This window comes from Tachypleus tridentatus, chromosome 2, assembly GCF_004210375.1.
Source record: "Tachypleus tridentatus isolate NWPU-2018 chromosome 2, ASM421037v1, whole genome shotgun sequence".
In the NCBI taxonomy this organism is placed as follows: Eukaryota; Metazoa; Arthropoda; class Merostomata; order Xiphosura; family Limulidae; genus Tachypleus; species Tachypleus tridentatus.
Window position 1 is genome coordinate 33,173,160 of NC_134826.1, and position 14,092 is coordinate 33,187,251.

Here is a 14,092-nt window from a genome sequence, read left to right on the forward strand (position 1 = left end):
CTAAACCTTTTAAACTTTTGCTTGTGGTTGATGTCAAATATTTTTAAGTTATATATATATATACATATTTGAAATAACTACAAAATCATGAATAACTATATCAATACCATAGAAGTCTGCTATGAATTACCAAGCTTAGTAAGTAAGCTGTATTTGGGTTTGAAAGAATATGAAATTTCAAGCAGGCTAAAGACTTGAACTACCTTCTTGAAGCCTTGTTGTGAAAGAAGGATATGATGTTGCAATACTTAAAAGTGGCTGAGAAAGTGACTAGGGGGATATTCTGAGCTTTTGATTGGTTATTCACATGTGATATTCAGAAGTAAATATATAAAAGAGAGTATTTCCTAAAATGGAAAGAGGTGAGTCAGGTGTCATTGTTTTTGATTCAGTACATGAGCAATGTCTCAGCAAATGGAAAAAAGACAGGAAGTTATTTTATACTACAGCTTGTATGTAATAATAATTTAAATTCCTAATTCATACAAAACTATGGACTTTATATTTTAATATTAGAAGTATCTAATTTGAACCAGTGCTGCATTTAACATACCATGCAACACACAAAAATTAATATTTAGGTGTTTTTTTAATATTTACTTTTAAATTAAGAAATTAATGTACAATACTAAAATCTGAATTATAATCAACAGTTTAATACCAAGTTTATAAATATAGCTTCATGAAATAGTTATTCAATTAAATTTTGAATACAAATTAACGAACATGATGAAATAGCCTTTGACCTGTGACCACAGGAAGACCCACCTTGGCAGGGATAAAGCATTATACGTTAGATGCATTTATACTAATACCTTTCTATACCATAACTAAAGTGTCACCAAAACATTCATAGAAGTGATGTTGCATCGAGCATATTCTTTACTGTGGATTTTCAGACTTGAATCCTTTGATAATATGTATAGATATGAAATGTTGACTCTTTTGTAAGGAGTGAAGATGCACAATGAACTCCTTCTAATTTTGAACTTGATAAGAAGTGTGAAGGACCTATGTGATAAACGGTTCAGCTAAAACAGTTATTTATAAATATATTTATTGCTGTGAGATTATCCATGTTGAGTACTTGAGCAACGGACTATTAATTTCTAGTGGTCGTGTTGTGGAGATAACCTTTTATAAATCTGTTATGTTGCTAGAAACAGCATGCTTCAGTAGCTGTTCTCATACTGTAGTATATGAATTATTTTAAAGAATTTGTTTTGCTTATTTATTGTGCTTAATAATGTTTATATAATCTGTTAAATATAGATGTGCAGTGGAAATATTACAGATGATAAACATGTAGGGATTTAATTGCAAGGTAGTTAGTTTTATACATACTAGAGCATGTGGAAGACAGGTAATGTTATATGGAGTACTAGAATATTGAATACAGGCAACATTATATAATTTACTATCACTTGCAAGTTTGGTGTTAAACAAGACTACTAGCCATATGCAAGACAGGTAGTGTTGTACGAGACTACTAGTCGTATGCAAGACAGGTAGTGTTATATAAACTAACAGCACATGCAAGATAGTGTTGTGGAGAATTGTGGCACATGTTAGACAGGTAATGTTGTATTAACATGTGCAAGACAAAGCCCATCCAAAGATCATAAATATTTAACCTGCAGCTTATTGAAAAATTATAAATTCCAAATCTGACTAATTATTAGTTAAAAATATTCAGACTACTAATGATTTTTCATATTTATAGATGTCTAAAATGCTACATACACAAATTATGGTGTTAAATTCCTTTTTGATGACAAATATTAGATGTATAAAAATGGCAACTAAACTGGAAACGTATAAGCAGTTCTGCTGGTTAACGTGGAATACTCAGTTTCTCACTTTCCAATATTTTTATAAACTCGTGAAAATAACAGCATTTTTATATTTCTGATTGTTAATTCATATTGGTACCAATGTCTTCCACACACACTGAGGCTGTTTATAATTTCATGGTATCTGTGATCACACCTTGACTGCTTTTTATATGATACCAGAGTTAATATCCAGAGAAAAGTTGATGTATTTATTCATTTTGTCTTCTATTCAACTCTCACTCAGTTTACCCTTTGTATGTTGCTACCAACTTTTTATGTCAAAATTAGATGTTTCTTTTATCATTTTGACTATCTTAGATATTAAGAAGTCAGTGTGTTATTGTTGGTGGTCTTGAATGCAGAATTAAAATATTGTTTAAAATAATTTCATTGTAAAGTCAGCTTTCAATGAAGTTTTTTTTTGTATTTCAGCTGTATTTAAAAACTTGTCTGTGAGGAGAAGGCTGGAGGCACTACGAGATATCAGAAAAAAGAAAGACGTAGGTAAGCACGTTGTGTACATATTTTATAAGTACAGATTTCGTTTTTTCTTATTATTCACAGGACACCATTTACTCATTACTCTTTTGTACATTATAAAACACTACTAAAACAATTTGGTATTTAAATTTTAGAATTTATTGATATGGATTAAATTTTATAGCTTTAAAATTTAATTTGTATTAAAAATTTAAATAACTATTAAAGTAGAATGGAAAAACTGTTACTTTCATGGATTTTTGCATTCAAAGATGCCTTTGGGTGTTTTTAAGAACTCTCTTTCATACCAAGCATATCACACACACTACCACAAATTGCAAGAGAGAACTTAAGCTGAGAGAGAAATCTATCTTTGTGCATTTACGTTATTAGTGAAGGATGTAACATGATAACGATTGTTGAAACATTACTAGTATCTGTTTTGAACTAAACCTATTCATGCTGATGTGTAACAAGTAAAGAAAAACTTTTCAAAAAGGAAGTAAATGTAGGGATGGCCAATATCAATCATTCAAAAACAATGCTAACAAGATAGTAGGGATGGCATTTGTATCATACCTGCATAATAGCACCAGCACATGCTATATTAGAATGTTAACAGACAATAAATAGGGTAACCAAAAAACCAAAAATGGTATCGTCCCACCCCTTACGGGGTATTCGAAGAATGATTAAGCAGCTACAAAGCAATAATGCTCAGTATTCACTCCAATATCGAAATACACAAACCTGGCCAGTAGGGCAAATCAAACTAATAAAACCTAACTCTTATAAAAATGAGACTTCCTCTATCTAAAAGATTTGTCGCCAAATCCAACTTTTTTTTTTAACAATAATTCTAACAATACTAATTTTTTTTATTACAATATACAAGAATATTACAATGTATTATATCAGTTACCTACTTGACAAACAAAAACAAATAAAATCAAACAAATTTCAATGTAACTTTTCCAATATATGAGAAATAATACGTTTTATACCATTTATATAAAGGTAAACTAAATTCTCCTGTGATTTAAATAGTTATACATATTGCTCAGATCTAGCTGTCAAGATTCTTGGCGGTTTGTCATATTAAAGCTTTACTTATTAATTTAGCTTTTACATTTCTTTCTATTATCTCTAGAACCTCAAGTTTTTAACATAAATTTTTGTATTTTATTTTTCCTTTTTTATACTATTAACATTAAATCTACCTATTCTATTATCATTAATGTATTCTGCAAAGAAATGTTTAATATTAAAAATGGAAATGTGTACATATCTTTTAGCAGTTTGTAGGAGTTTTTGAAACTTGTTTATTTCATATGCTTAATTTCACTTGTTTGTCTTTTCACTGATAGCTTATTTTTAATTTTCCTTTCCAGTTATTTTTCTTTTATTATTTATGCTGTTACAACAGTTAGTGCCTATGGGGCATTATTATTATTATACAGAAAACCTCATCTAAAGACTCTTCTCACTAATGAGAATGACAATATATAATTTATACATTTTCACAATTTCAGTGACAACAAGTTAAACTCTCAAATATGATTTTTAAATTACAAATAATGTATAATTCACTAAATTATAAAAGTTAGACCTAAATACAGTATAACTGTTTCTTTAACTATAGCATATTTAAGAAACCACTGTAAGTGCTACAGTTGATCAAGCAGACAATGATACTAATAGCATGTACACTGCAAGGAAACTGCATGTCAATTTTATATCAACCATTGGTGCAGTATAGTTTAAACTGAGCTGTTTTTAACAAATATATACATTTGTGTCAACTAACTACAGGTACATTGTAGATCGCAAGACAAAGTATACAAGGTGGGAATGGTGTCCATCAAGATCAGCTATTATAGTCCAATTGTGCCCACTATGTTCAAATGTTTATGCACTCCACAAGCCTTTTATTCCCTCCTATTGGAATTGAATGATTCCAACATGCTGCTTATGTAAATCATCATGTGTCACTTCTCTACTGATAGGAATGTGACTCTATATGTCTCAAGCAAAATATCATTTCTCATTTAGCTGCATTTCTGCTCAAACTTGTTACTTTGTTTGTTTAAAGTTTTATGATTGTCTTTAGTGTACTCATGAAATGATCTTCATTTGGTTTGTATTACAGTTGTTCCTTAACTTCACTTTAATCCCAGTTTATTACACTGGCATTGTTATTTATACTCTTGATTATTGGTTAACTTTTCCTCATTATGAATTCCAAAGTTCTTGTTACCAATTTGAGGGTTTCGTGTGCAACTAATGCTTTTTCAGGACTCAGGTGTGAGTAACCTGACAGGTGGTTTATTTGCTGAGAGATGGAATGTTACATTCGTCAACCTCTCTCTCCAGACTTTGTCCCACCTCCTTCCAAACAAGTCAAGCCTGTTCAGGCAGACAAGGACTTGGATCACCTATTTCCACCTCCTGATTTTGCTGTTACTTCCCATACCCCAACTGAGGAGTCAGTTAGGCCTAATTACATTTACTTGGATTTTGTTTCACAGGTATGTGCTCTTTTATTTATTTCCTCTATTTCCTATTATCTGTGTCCTTCCTTATTACATGACCAATCTTCCCACCCCTATTTTGTTTTCTTCCCTTCCCTAACCAATTTGTCTCACAATCAAGTGACAAAGAGTGTCATGCTTCACCCTCACAGGCTTCAGATAAATTTGCTTATGTATATTATCATGTAGATTGCCCTTTTCTGGTTCAGCAAATAGTAGGTTCCATTCTTCCTGTTTGGGGTGCAGTAACCTCCTTTAACTTTGACCCATGCCCAGTTTTCTTGCCACTCAACTCTTTTATAATATTTTTGTGCCATCCATCTTCTTTCTCAGTGTTTCCATCAAAATTCTGAAGGGTTTTCTGGGGACATCCTCTCCCTTCTTTCCTCCATGGCTTGTTTGTTGTCTTTTGTTCTGGCTTTATCTATATCGTTTCTTCATTGTTGGGACCTTCTAGGTCAGAATGTAATTTTAACGTGTACAATAATATCATCTTATATTCGGGGTTTAGATATGGGCCCCATTTCTATGGTGATATGTCTTTGACCCAGTCTGAGTTTTTGGAATCGCAAATTGCATTGGTACAGCAGTAGTCTACCCTGTCCAACCTTGTTTCCCATTTGTCTCAGTCAGAGCCTAATATGGCACCTGTTACCATTTCCCATTCCTTCTCTTCCCAACCTTTACATGTTCCTTCTTCTGAGGGTACATCTTTATTGTTTTCTTTGAAGACACATCATATCACCAGTAGTTTTAGTAACTATCCAGTAAGTTCTTGTCTGGTGGAAGTTTGGCTTGTTAATTTTCCTCATCACTGGGATCTACTCATCAAGGCTCATGCTGTTCTTCATATTTACTTGGAAGGATTTGTACTCCCATTATTTTTCCCCACATCCTGTATCTCTTATACCCATTTTCTTCCTTCCATCTTAGGATCCCACATCTAGTCAAAGTCTGTTGGAGATGATTCAGAAACTGCTATCTCAGCAGGTCATTGAATCTGTTCTATGTCCTTCACCATATTTTTTATTCCGTATTCTTAGTTGTTGCCAAGAAAACTGAGGACTGGAGGCCTCTCATTGATTTGTCCTACCTCAATCACTTTGTTCAACTGCCCAATTTTATAATGGAGCCATTTCTCATCCTGCAGTAGTCATTTTCTCTCAGCCTAAGGATGATCAATACAAACATCACCAGTACTTATTTCTACATTTACTATATCACCGAGGTCTCATCTCTATTTTGGTTTGTCACTCACAAGGTGGTGTGCCACACCTCTTGAGCTTGTTTTCTCTCCTTATGTTTTCTGTTGTGTGGTCAGAGCTTGTGTTTCATGCACTGGGGTTGCAATTCAACTATGATATTTACGACTGGGATTTTCTGCCTCTTGTGTTACAATAGTGAATTATATTAACACTTTTGCAATGGACTCAGTATGATATACATGAGTTCATCTACACATTTTGCACATGTTGAGTATTTGCACTATAACTTTTCATACAGCATCTGTATCTTCACAAAATGTGGCAGACATTTAGTAAAGATTACAAGTATATTGTATACAAAAAAATCAGCTTTTTTTAATAAAATAATATATTTTTACTAAAGATTTGTTTGTCAAAATGGTGTGTTTTGTTCGTAGTCTGAGTGCAAAGTGTGATCATGTTATGATTAAAAAAAAACTATTCCTTGTTCCCCAAAATCTGAAATATTATTTGCATAAACATCAAAACCTCCTAAATACATTTCAGGTGCTTGCTTTCAGCAAAACTTTATATTTTGTTATTTTCCACACTCTTAACTATGTGGGGTTTGTCGCTCTAACAACCTCTTACCCATCATAAAAAAAGTTAGGAAATAAGTATAAATTAGCTTTTTTGTGCACTAGAATGACTACATATTATAACATGAAAATATAAATGTTTAGTCTAAGTAGCTTAAGTCTCATAACACTATATATTTATTATATTGACCTTCCAGTCATGCAACTAACATCACATAACTTGCATTGACAAGTTACTTATACTTCATGTTACTTATCCAGTAACAGAAAACTGACCTTTGGTCTTCCCTGTCTTGATCGTGTTTTGGTGAACTATTATTTTGTAAAACAGAGCGATATTTCAATTACTATACATTAGATATAAGAAGATTGATTATTACTGGTTAGAAATAAATTATGAAACTTATTTTTCTTAAAATATAGAACAATAAATTAAGAAGTAAAGCAGACATTTATCTCTTCTTGCTACGACCTTTATACTTGGTAGCTGATGGATAATGCTAAGCCTTTTGAAACTTTGCAAGTGGAGGATATCAAAAAATTTGTTTGGTTTTATATGTACAGTTGAATAACCAAAAAATCATAAATAAATACACTGATACCACACAATTCTACTATGATTTATTAAGCTTAGGAACTAAGATATATTTAGATTTTAAAAAATATGAAACTTTGGGCAAACTAAAGACAACACTTATCTCAATGAAATCTTGGATCAAAAGAACATTGTAGCAGTTTCAAAGATTAAAATAGCAGTGAATATCACTGGGGACATTCTAACTTGTTAGTTAGTTATTGGTGAGGTAGTGTTTCAAAAAATAGAGTTGAAAGGGGGCACCATGTACAATTCAGTACATAAGCTATATCTCAGCAAAATAAAAAGATATGAGGTTATAATTTTATATTCTAGCTTGATAATATAGTAATTTGAATCCTAATTTGTATGGAACCATAGATTTAGTATTTTGACATCACAAACATCTAATTTTAAATAGCACCTCATTCAACATACCATACTACTTACTAAAATCGATATTTAGATGTGTTTTTGTAATATTTACTTTTAAATTAACACACATATAATATTAAAGTTTGATTTGTAATCTACAGTTGAATTCCAATCTCAGTGACATTAATTTATAAAATTGTAGTTCAATAAAATTTTGAATACCAGCCAACAAATGTGATGACATGGCCTTTGAACCTTGACCTGTTTTGCAAGGGTTAATTACCCACAAGCTACTACAACTACTACAAGCAGCTTGCATATGTGTCTCTTGAAGTATTTTTATTTTATTATTGTTATTTATTTTACTTAAACATAAGTACTTACTTAAACTTAATCATAAGTAACCCAGAAAGGTCCTTATTTTTACATTTTAGTTACTTTTACATAAAAAAATAAACACGTAAAACAAGAAATAAAATTCTTGTCAAATCATCTTTTTTCTCAATCTCGGTTGTCAAAGAGAGATTACTGTAATTTTTCATACCAGTCATAGTATTCCAATTAATAATTTTTATTTGATTAAATAATACTCTAAACAACATAGACTAATAACATGGAAAAAGTAGACAAATTCCCTTACCTCTCAAAACTTTTATGGCTTTTTAACTCTGTGACAAACATCATTATAAATTCATTCAAGCAAGCAGTTAATTTTCTCATGCGATAGCTGTGGGTAGTCTGAGTGAAAATGATATTTAATTGTTCAGAATTTAATGCCATTCAACATGTCATTTGAGAGATGAAAACCTTGAAATTCTGTTGGTTATAAGTAATACATAATTAAACATAAGAATGAAATATTAACAAATTGTGAAAGAGAGGATATAACAGGTGGGTGTGGCAGGAGGGATCTGATTTTTTATTTGATAGCTCTGTAACCAAACGAAAATGTAGGTGGAAAAATTATGGTTTGTCTGAGGAATATTGATTCCCTAGTGAGCCCCTCAAGATGGATTCCTGTACATAGTGAGGGGATCTCTCAGAGAGAAGGTTCTTTACTTTCAGTTTACCTCCTCTGAGATCTAAACATCCATCCACGTGTTTGCCACACATGGTGACTTGAGAAGCAGAGGAAAGGATCCTGGTGGTTCAGGAATCCAACCATTTCATACCAATTTGGCCTTGAATTCCTCTAGACAGGCAGCCTGGGGTCATTTGGCTGTTCCACTGGGGCTAGGGTCTACCAAATGTCGGACATTCTCAACAGGTGTTGTGAACATTGTATCTGATGCTGGTGTTTGGATATAGTGCTTACAAAACCCTGGCATTGTTGCAGTGTCCTCGTTTAGCATTGTAGTACTTCCACCCTTAGGGCTGCATGGTCAGTGGGGCCAGTGTGCACTGAAATGTAATGCCTTTATTATGGATAACCCCATCCGTGAAAAAACTAAAAGTAAAAAAAGTAGAAAAAAAACAACAGACTATCAGAAAATGACCACACATGGACAACTGTTGTACAGTCACCATCACAGTCAGATTCTGTATCTCAATTTCTAATTCTGCATTCATTGTCTGAGAAATCCTTAGGTCAGATGTTTCCCTTTTTTTATTCAAAAGGGAATAAAGGGGCTTGTTTGATCTCCAAGTCATTAAGGAATTTATGGTTGGGAGACATTTTGGTAGAAACATCTTCACCACAACATACCAAACTCCTTTTGAAATTGAAGGCTATTGAGGATATACCTGTCAAGGTTACTCCCCAATACTTCAAGAGGAGTTATAGTTGAGAGGAATATAAAGAACATTACTAAGCTGGCAATCCTCACTGGTTTGTCCAGCCAAGGCATTCCTGCAGTGAGCTGGACTTCCACTCACAAAGACAGAATTATGATGCCTACTGACATTCTGAAATTGATGTTTATATCACCACATCCTCCTTCCACAATCAAAGGAGGTTATCTGAACTGTAAGATATAGCCATATATTTCCAATTTTGTCAGATGTTTCTAGTGTCAGGGTCGGTCACTCAAAGATATCATGTTATGTTTCTTTAACATGTGCTTGTTGTGATGGCAAAGACCACTACACCTACAAGTGTGAACTAGAACCACGCTGCAATAACTGTAATGGTTCACAACCATCTTACTCTATTTCTTGTCCTAAATTGGTGGAGGAGAAAGATGCGCAATGTTTGAAGATTATAAACAATAACCCTTACCCAGAGGCACAGAAATTATTGTCCCCCACTCCATCTCGGACATATGCTGCTGCGCTCCATTCAACTGCTTCAGTGGGAGTGCAGACAGATCTCTCCGTGCCTCTGACAGAGTCATTCTCAACTCATGTGAAAGTCTTTTGCCTTCCATTGTTAAGAAAATTGACGTGTCAACATCAACACCTATTTATGTCCCCACTATTCCTTTCAGCAGCTCCGGATCTACTTTTCTTGGTTCCAGGTTCAGATGTTTCCTCGGGTCCATATTCTTCTCCGACCCTGAGATGCAGAACTGTTATTCATTAATGTTCTCTATTACTGGATACATGGAGGTCAATAGACCTCCCTTAAATAAAGAAAAAAATATGTGGTCCTTCACCTAAAAAAAAAATGGCCACATTGATACAGTGGAACTGTCAAGGTTTCTATTCTAATTTAGATGATATAAAGGTGCTGATTGATTCTTATCATCTTGTGTGTGTTTCTTTACAGGAAACATTTTTGAAACCTGCCAATGTAGTCACTTTATAGCAGTTTTCTTTATACTGCAATGACAAGTTGTGTGATGGACGAGTGCATGCCACTTGATACAATCTTGGAGGCCATAGCATCTGTGTTTCCTTGGGTTGTACTATCACTGTCTATTCTCTCTACTTGTCTTCTGAAAAGACCTATGATCAATCAGACATTGATGCTCTTATTGAATAGTTGCCATCACTTTAATCCTCGGGGAATTTAATGGATATAATACCCTCTAGGAAAATGCTGATATTGATGGGAGGAGTTGCTCTATAGAGCATATGCTCTTGAATCACATGCTTTCTCACTTCAATACTGGTGTTTATACTTATTTTCATGCACTTAGTCAGTCTTTTACTGCTATTGATCTCTATCTTTTCTCACTTTTAATGGAGGGTTGACAGTGAGCTATGGGGAAGTGATCATTTTACTATCATTTTGAGAGAGACTGGCCATGATTGATGCCACTTTCGACCGCATGCCACAGTGAAAGCTGGACTAGACCAACTGGCCCTCTTTCACTGCTCTCTCAGAACTTGATCCTGCCATTGTCTGTAAGCCATCAATAGACTACTCTCTGGTAGCAGTAGCCAACTGTATTGTTCAAGCAGCTGCTCAGTCTGTACCTAAAACCTTGATATGTTTTCCATGGTATCCTTGTTCATGGTGGAATCCTACCTGCCACATTGAATGGAAGGCTCAAAAATGGGCCTGGAATACCTTTTCTAGGTATCCCACACTTTTGAACCACATCACTTTTCAGCAGGTAAGACGTCAAAGCCCGAAGGAATTTTGGATGGAATTCACAACCATTATCTTTTCTACCACCAGTTTCAAAGTCATATGGGACAAGATTTGGAAGGTCAGTGAGTATAATACTTCTGTCCCCCTTATGATCTTGCTCTCTGATGTCCAGGAAGTTACTGATGCCCAGAGCATCCTCAGTACTCTTGGCAGTAGCTTTGTCAGGTATTTAACACTTCTGCTTCAACTCCCCACCTTTTTAACCATCAAGACTCAGGAAGAGCGATCACTTCTTTCCTTTCAGGCTGATTGTCTCTATGACTATAATTGTTCCTTTACACTGGTGGAACTCAAGCTTGCTCTTCATTGATCTGGCAGTATATCAGTCAGACCTGATGACATACACTCTCCTGCTGCTTTTGTTATTCTTCTAGTTGATTTTAACTGGATCTAGAAGGAAAAAGGAGAATGCTTTTCCTGATGCTTGACACCTTTTACAAAGCATGGGAAGGACCCCAAGATCTCTTCAAACTACCATTTAATTGCTTTGATACGATATTTCTGTAAGACCTTAGAGATGGTTAATGCTATCTTGTTTGGTTCTTTAAATCAAACAACTTCTTTTTGCTCACTCATTGTGGGTTCTGATGACAGTGTTCCAATGTGGATTAGCTGATTCAACATAAAATGTTTATCAAGAATCCTTTCTCAAGTAACAACATCTTGTATTAGTATTCTTTGACCTTGAGTAGGCTTATGAAACTACATGGAGATACAAAATTTTGCTAGACCTCCATTCATATGGGTTGCATGGCCAGTTGCCCGTTTTTTTAATGGACCAATGATTCCAAGTTGATGTGGGTTTGACTCTTCCCCTTTCTTTACTACAGGAACTTTGAGTCCCTCAGAGTTGTGTCTTGAGTGTTACACTTTTCAGTATAAAGATTAATGCCATCACTGGATAACTGTCTTTTACCATTGCAAATAAACTCTATATTGGCAAATTCCACATCTTGTGTCAGTCAGATGAGTTATATTGAAAGGCAGCTGCAGACTGCCCTCTATCTTTTATTGAAGTGTACCAAAGAAATAGTTTTACCTTTTCTCTCTCCAAAACTGTTTGCATGCACTTTTGTCTCTAAAGAGATATTCACCCAAATTCTGAACTCCGTGTTGGTGAAGTTGTGCTCCTCGTGGTCCCTGAGGCAAAATTCTTGGGGCTTATCTTTGACCATAAGCTGGCCTTTATACCACACATCAAGTAGCTACAAGTCAAGCATACAAGAGCATTGAGCATCCTCCATGTCCTCTCTTACATCTAGAACTTGGAAAGTGGATCAATGTTCTGTGCTTGAAGATCTATCATGCCTTCATTTGATCAAAACTGGACTATGAGTCTCTGGTCTATGGCTCTGCTAGGACCTTGCCTTTCAAGATGCTGTTTTCCATTTACCATTAGGGATTTTGGCTCTGCATGGGAGTTTTCTGCACTTCTCCAGTCCAGAATTTGTACACTGAGTCTCATGAACCTCCTCTACACCTTTGCCATTAGCAACTTTCTGTTATCTATACTTTGAAACTTTGATCCTTACCACAGCATCCCACCTGGTATTGTTTTGTCCTTCCTTAGTGGGCCAAGTTTATTTCCAAATAGACAATCTGCCATTGTTTCTTTTGGCCTTTGTATCCAGGCACAGCTGGCTAAATTGGGTCTGTCCTTGAATGACGTTGATGTCCCCACTGGTTGATCCATCCCACCATGGCTTATTACCAATCCTAAGTGTGATCTTTCTTTGAGTCATCTGAGGAAGGTGGATACTCCCAATTAGAAGTATTATTTTCTGTTTGATGAACATCTTACGAACCATTATTCCATTCTTGTTTATATATATGATTCAAAATCAGGTGGCTCTGTTGGCTCTTCCATGATTTGTTTTGGTTGAGTGGTTGCACACAGAATCTTCTCTACAGTTTCTGTGTTCACTTCCGAATTATATGCCATTTCTCTCACCCAGGATCACATAGAAATTAAGCAGTACTGGAATTGAATTTAAACCAACTCACTTAGCTCTCTGCTGGCCCTGGAATCACTTCACATTAGTTCTCACTCTGTTCTTCTTGATATTCAAAACTGACTGACCCATTTCTCTCTAACATCTACTTCTATCCAGTTTTTCTGGATGCCAGGCCATGTAAGTATTCATAGGGATTAGCTCACTGACATTGCAACTTAGTCTGTCTTCTCTGATACTATCACTGCCATGCCTGTTCCATAGATAAACTACAGTCCTGTATTCAAGGCTTGGCTCCTTGCCAGTTGGCAGTCGACTTGGAGTAAGCAATGTGGTAATAAGTTTTTCGAGATAAAATTCTCTGTTGGACTTTGGCCATCTTATTTCTGTAAAGATGGGAAGGAGGAAGTTATTCTAACTAGACTACATATTGGTCACAGTTTTTAGCTCATTGTTTCCTTTTATCTGGAACTGATGCACCAATGTGTTGTCTGTGTGATATTTTATTCACAATAGGCTACATTTTACTGTCATGCCTTTGTTGCAACTCTGAACAACGACTCCATTTTAGATGTGATTTGTCCACAGGCTTACCCCTGACATTGGCAATGGTGATGCTGTCCACCTTACAAATGTTTTTAATTTTTTAAGGGCCATTAGTCTTTTTTAACTTTAAGTTTTATCAGATGTTCAGCCACTGTTTTAACTGTATTTACTTATGCACTTTATAATAATTTAATTATTTTAATTTTTACAGGTTGTTTTGCACAGATAGCCTAGTTGCTTTGTACCATAAAATGCCAAACAAGCAATCTCTAGTGAGTAATTTATGTTTAATTTCTTTCTCTTTCAAGGGTTGGTGGAAAATTTAGAGAAAGCAAGATGCCTAAGAAAAATATGTAATGTGTGTCATACTAGGGGAAATTCAGATTTTTTAAAAAATATTACCTTTTAGAATTAGGAACATAAAACTGGTGCACTGTTGTAATATAGATTGTTATATTTTATGCTATACTAATTGGTA

At 34.6% G+C, this 14,092-nt stretch overlaps 1 protein-coding gene across 1 annotated transcript in view; it reads left to right on the forward strand.

Moving 5' to 3' along the window:
* Window positions 1-14,092, forward strand: part of LOC143245469 (general transcription factor 3C polypeptide 3-like) — a 124,615-nt gene that overhangs the window by 88,717 nt on the left and 21,806 nt on the right. Inside the window, exon 18 of the mRNA XM_076491829.1 lies at window positions 2,268-2,339. Within this exon, the coding sequence (XP_076347944.1) occupies window positions 2,268-2,339 (72 nt within the window). The remainder of the gene's footprint in view (window positions 1-2,267; window positions 2,340-14,092) is intronic.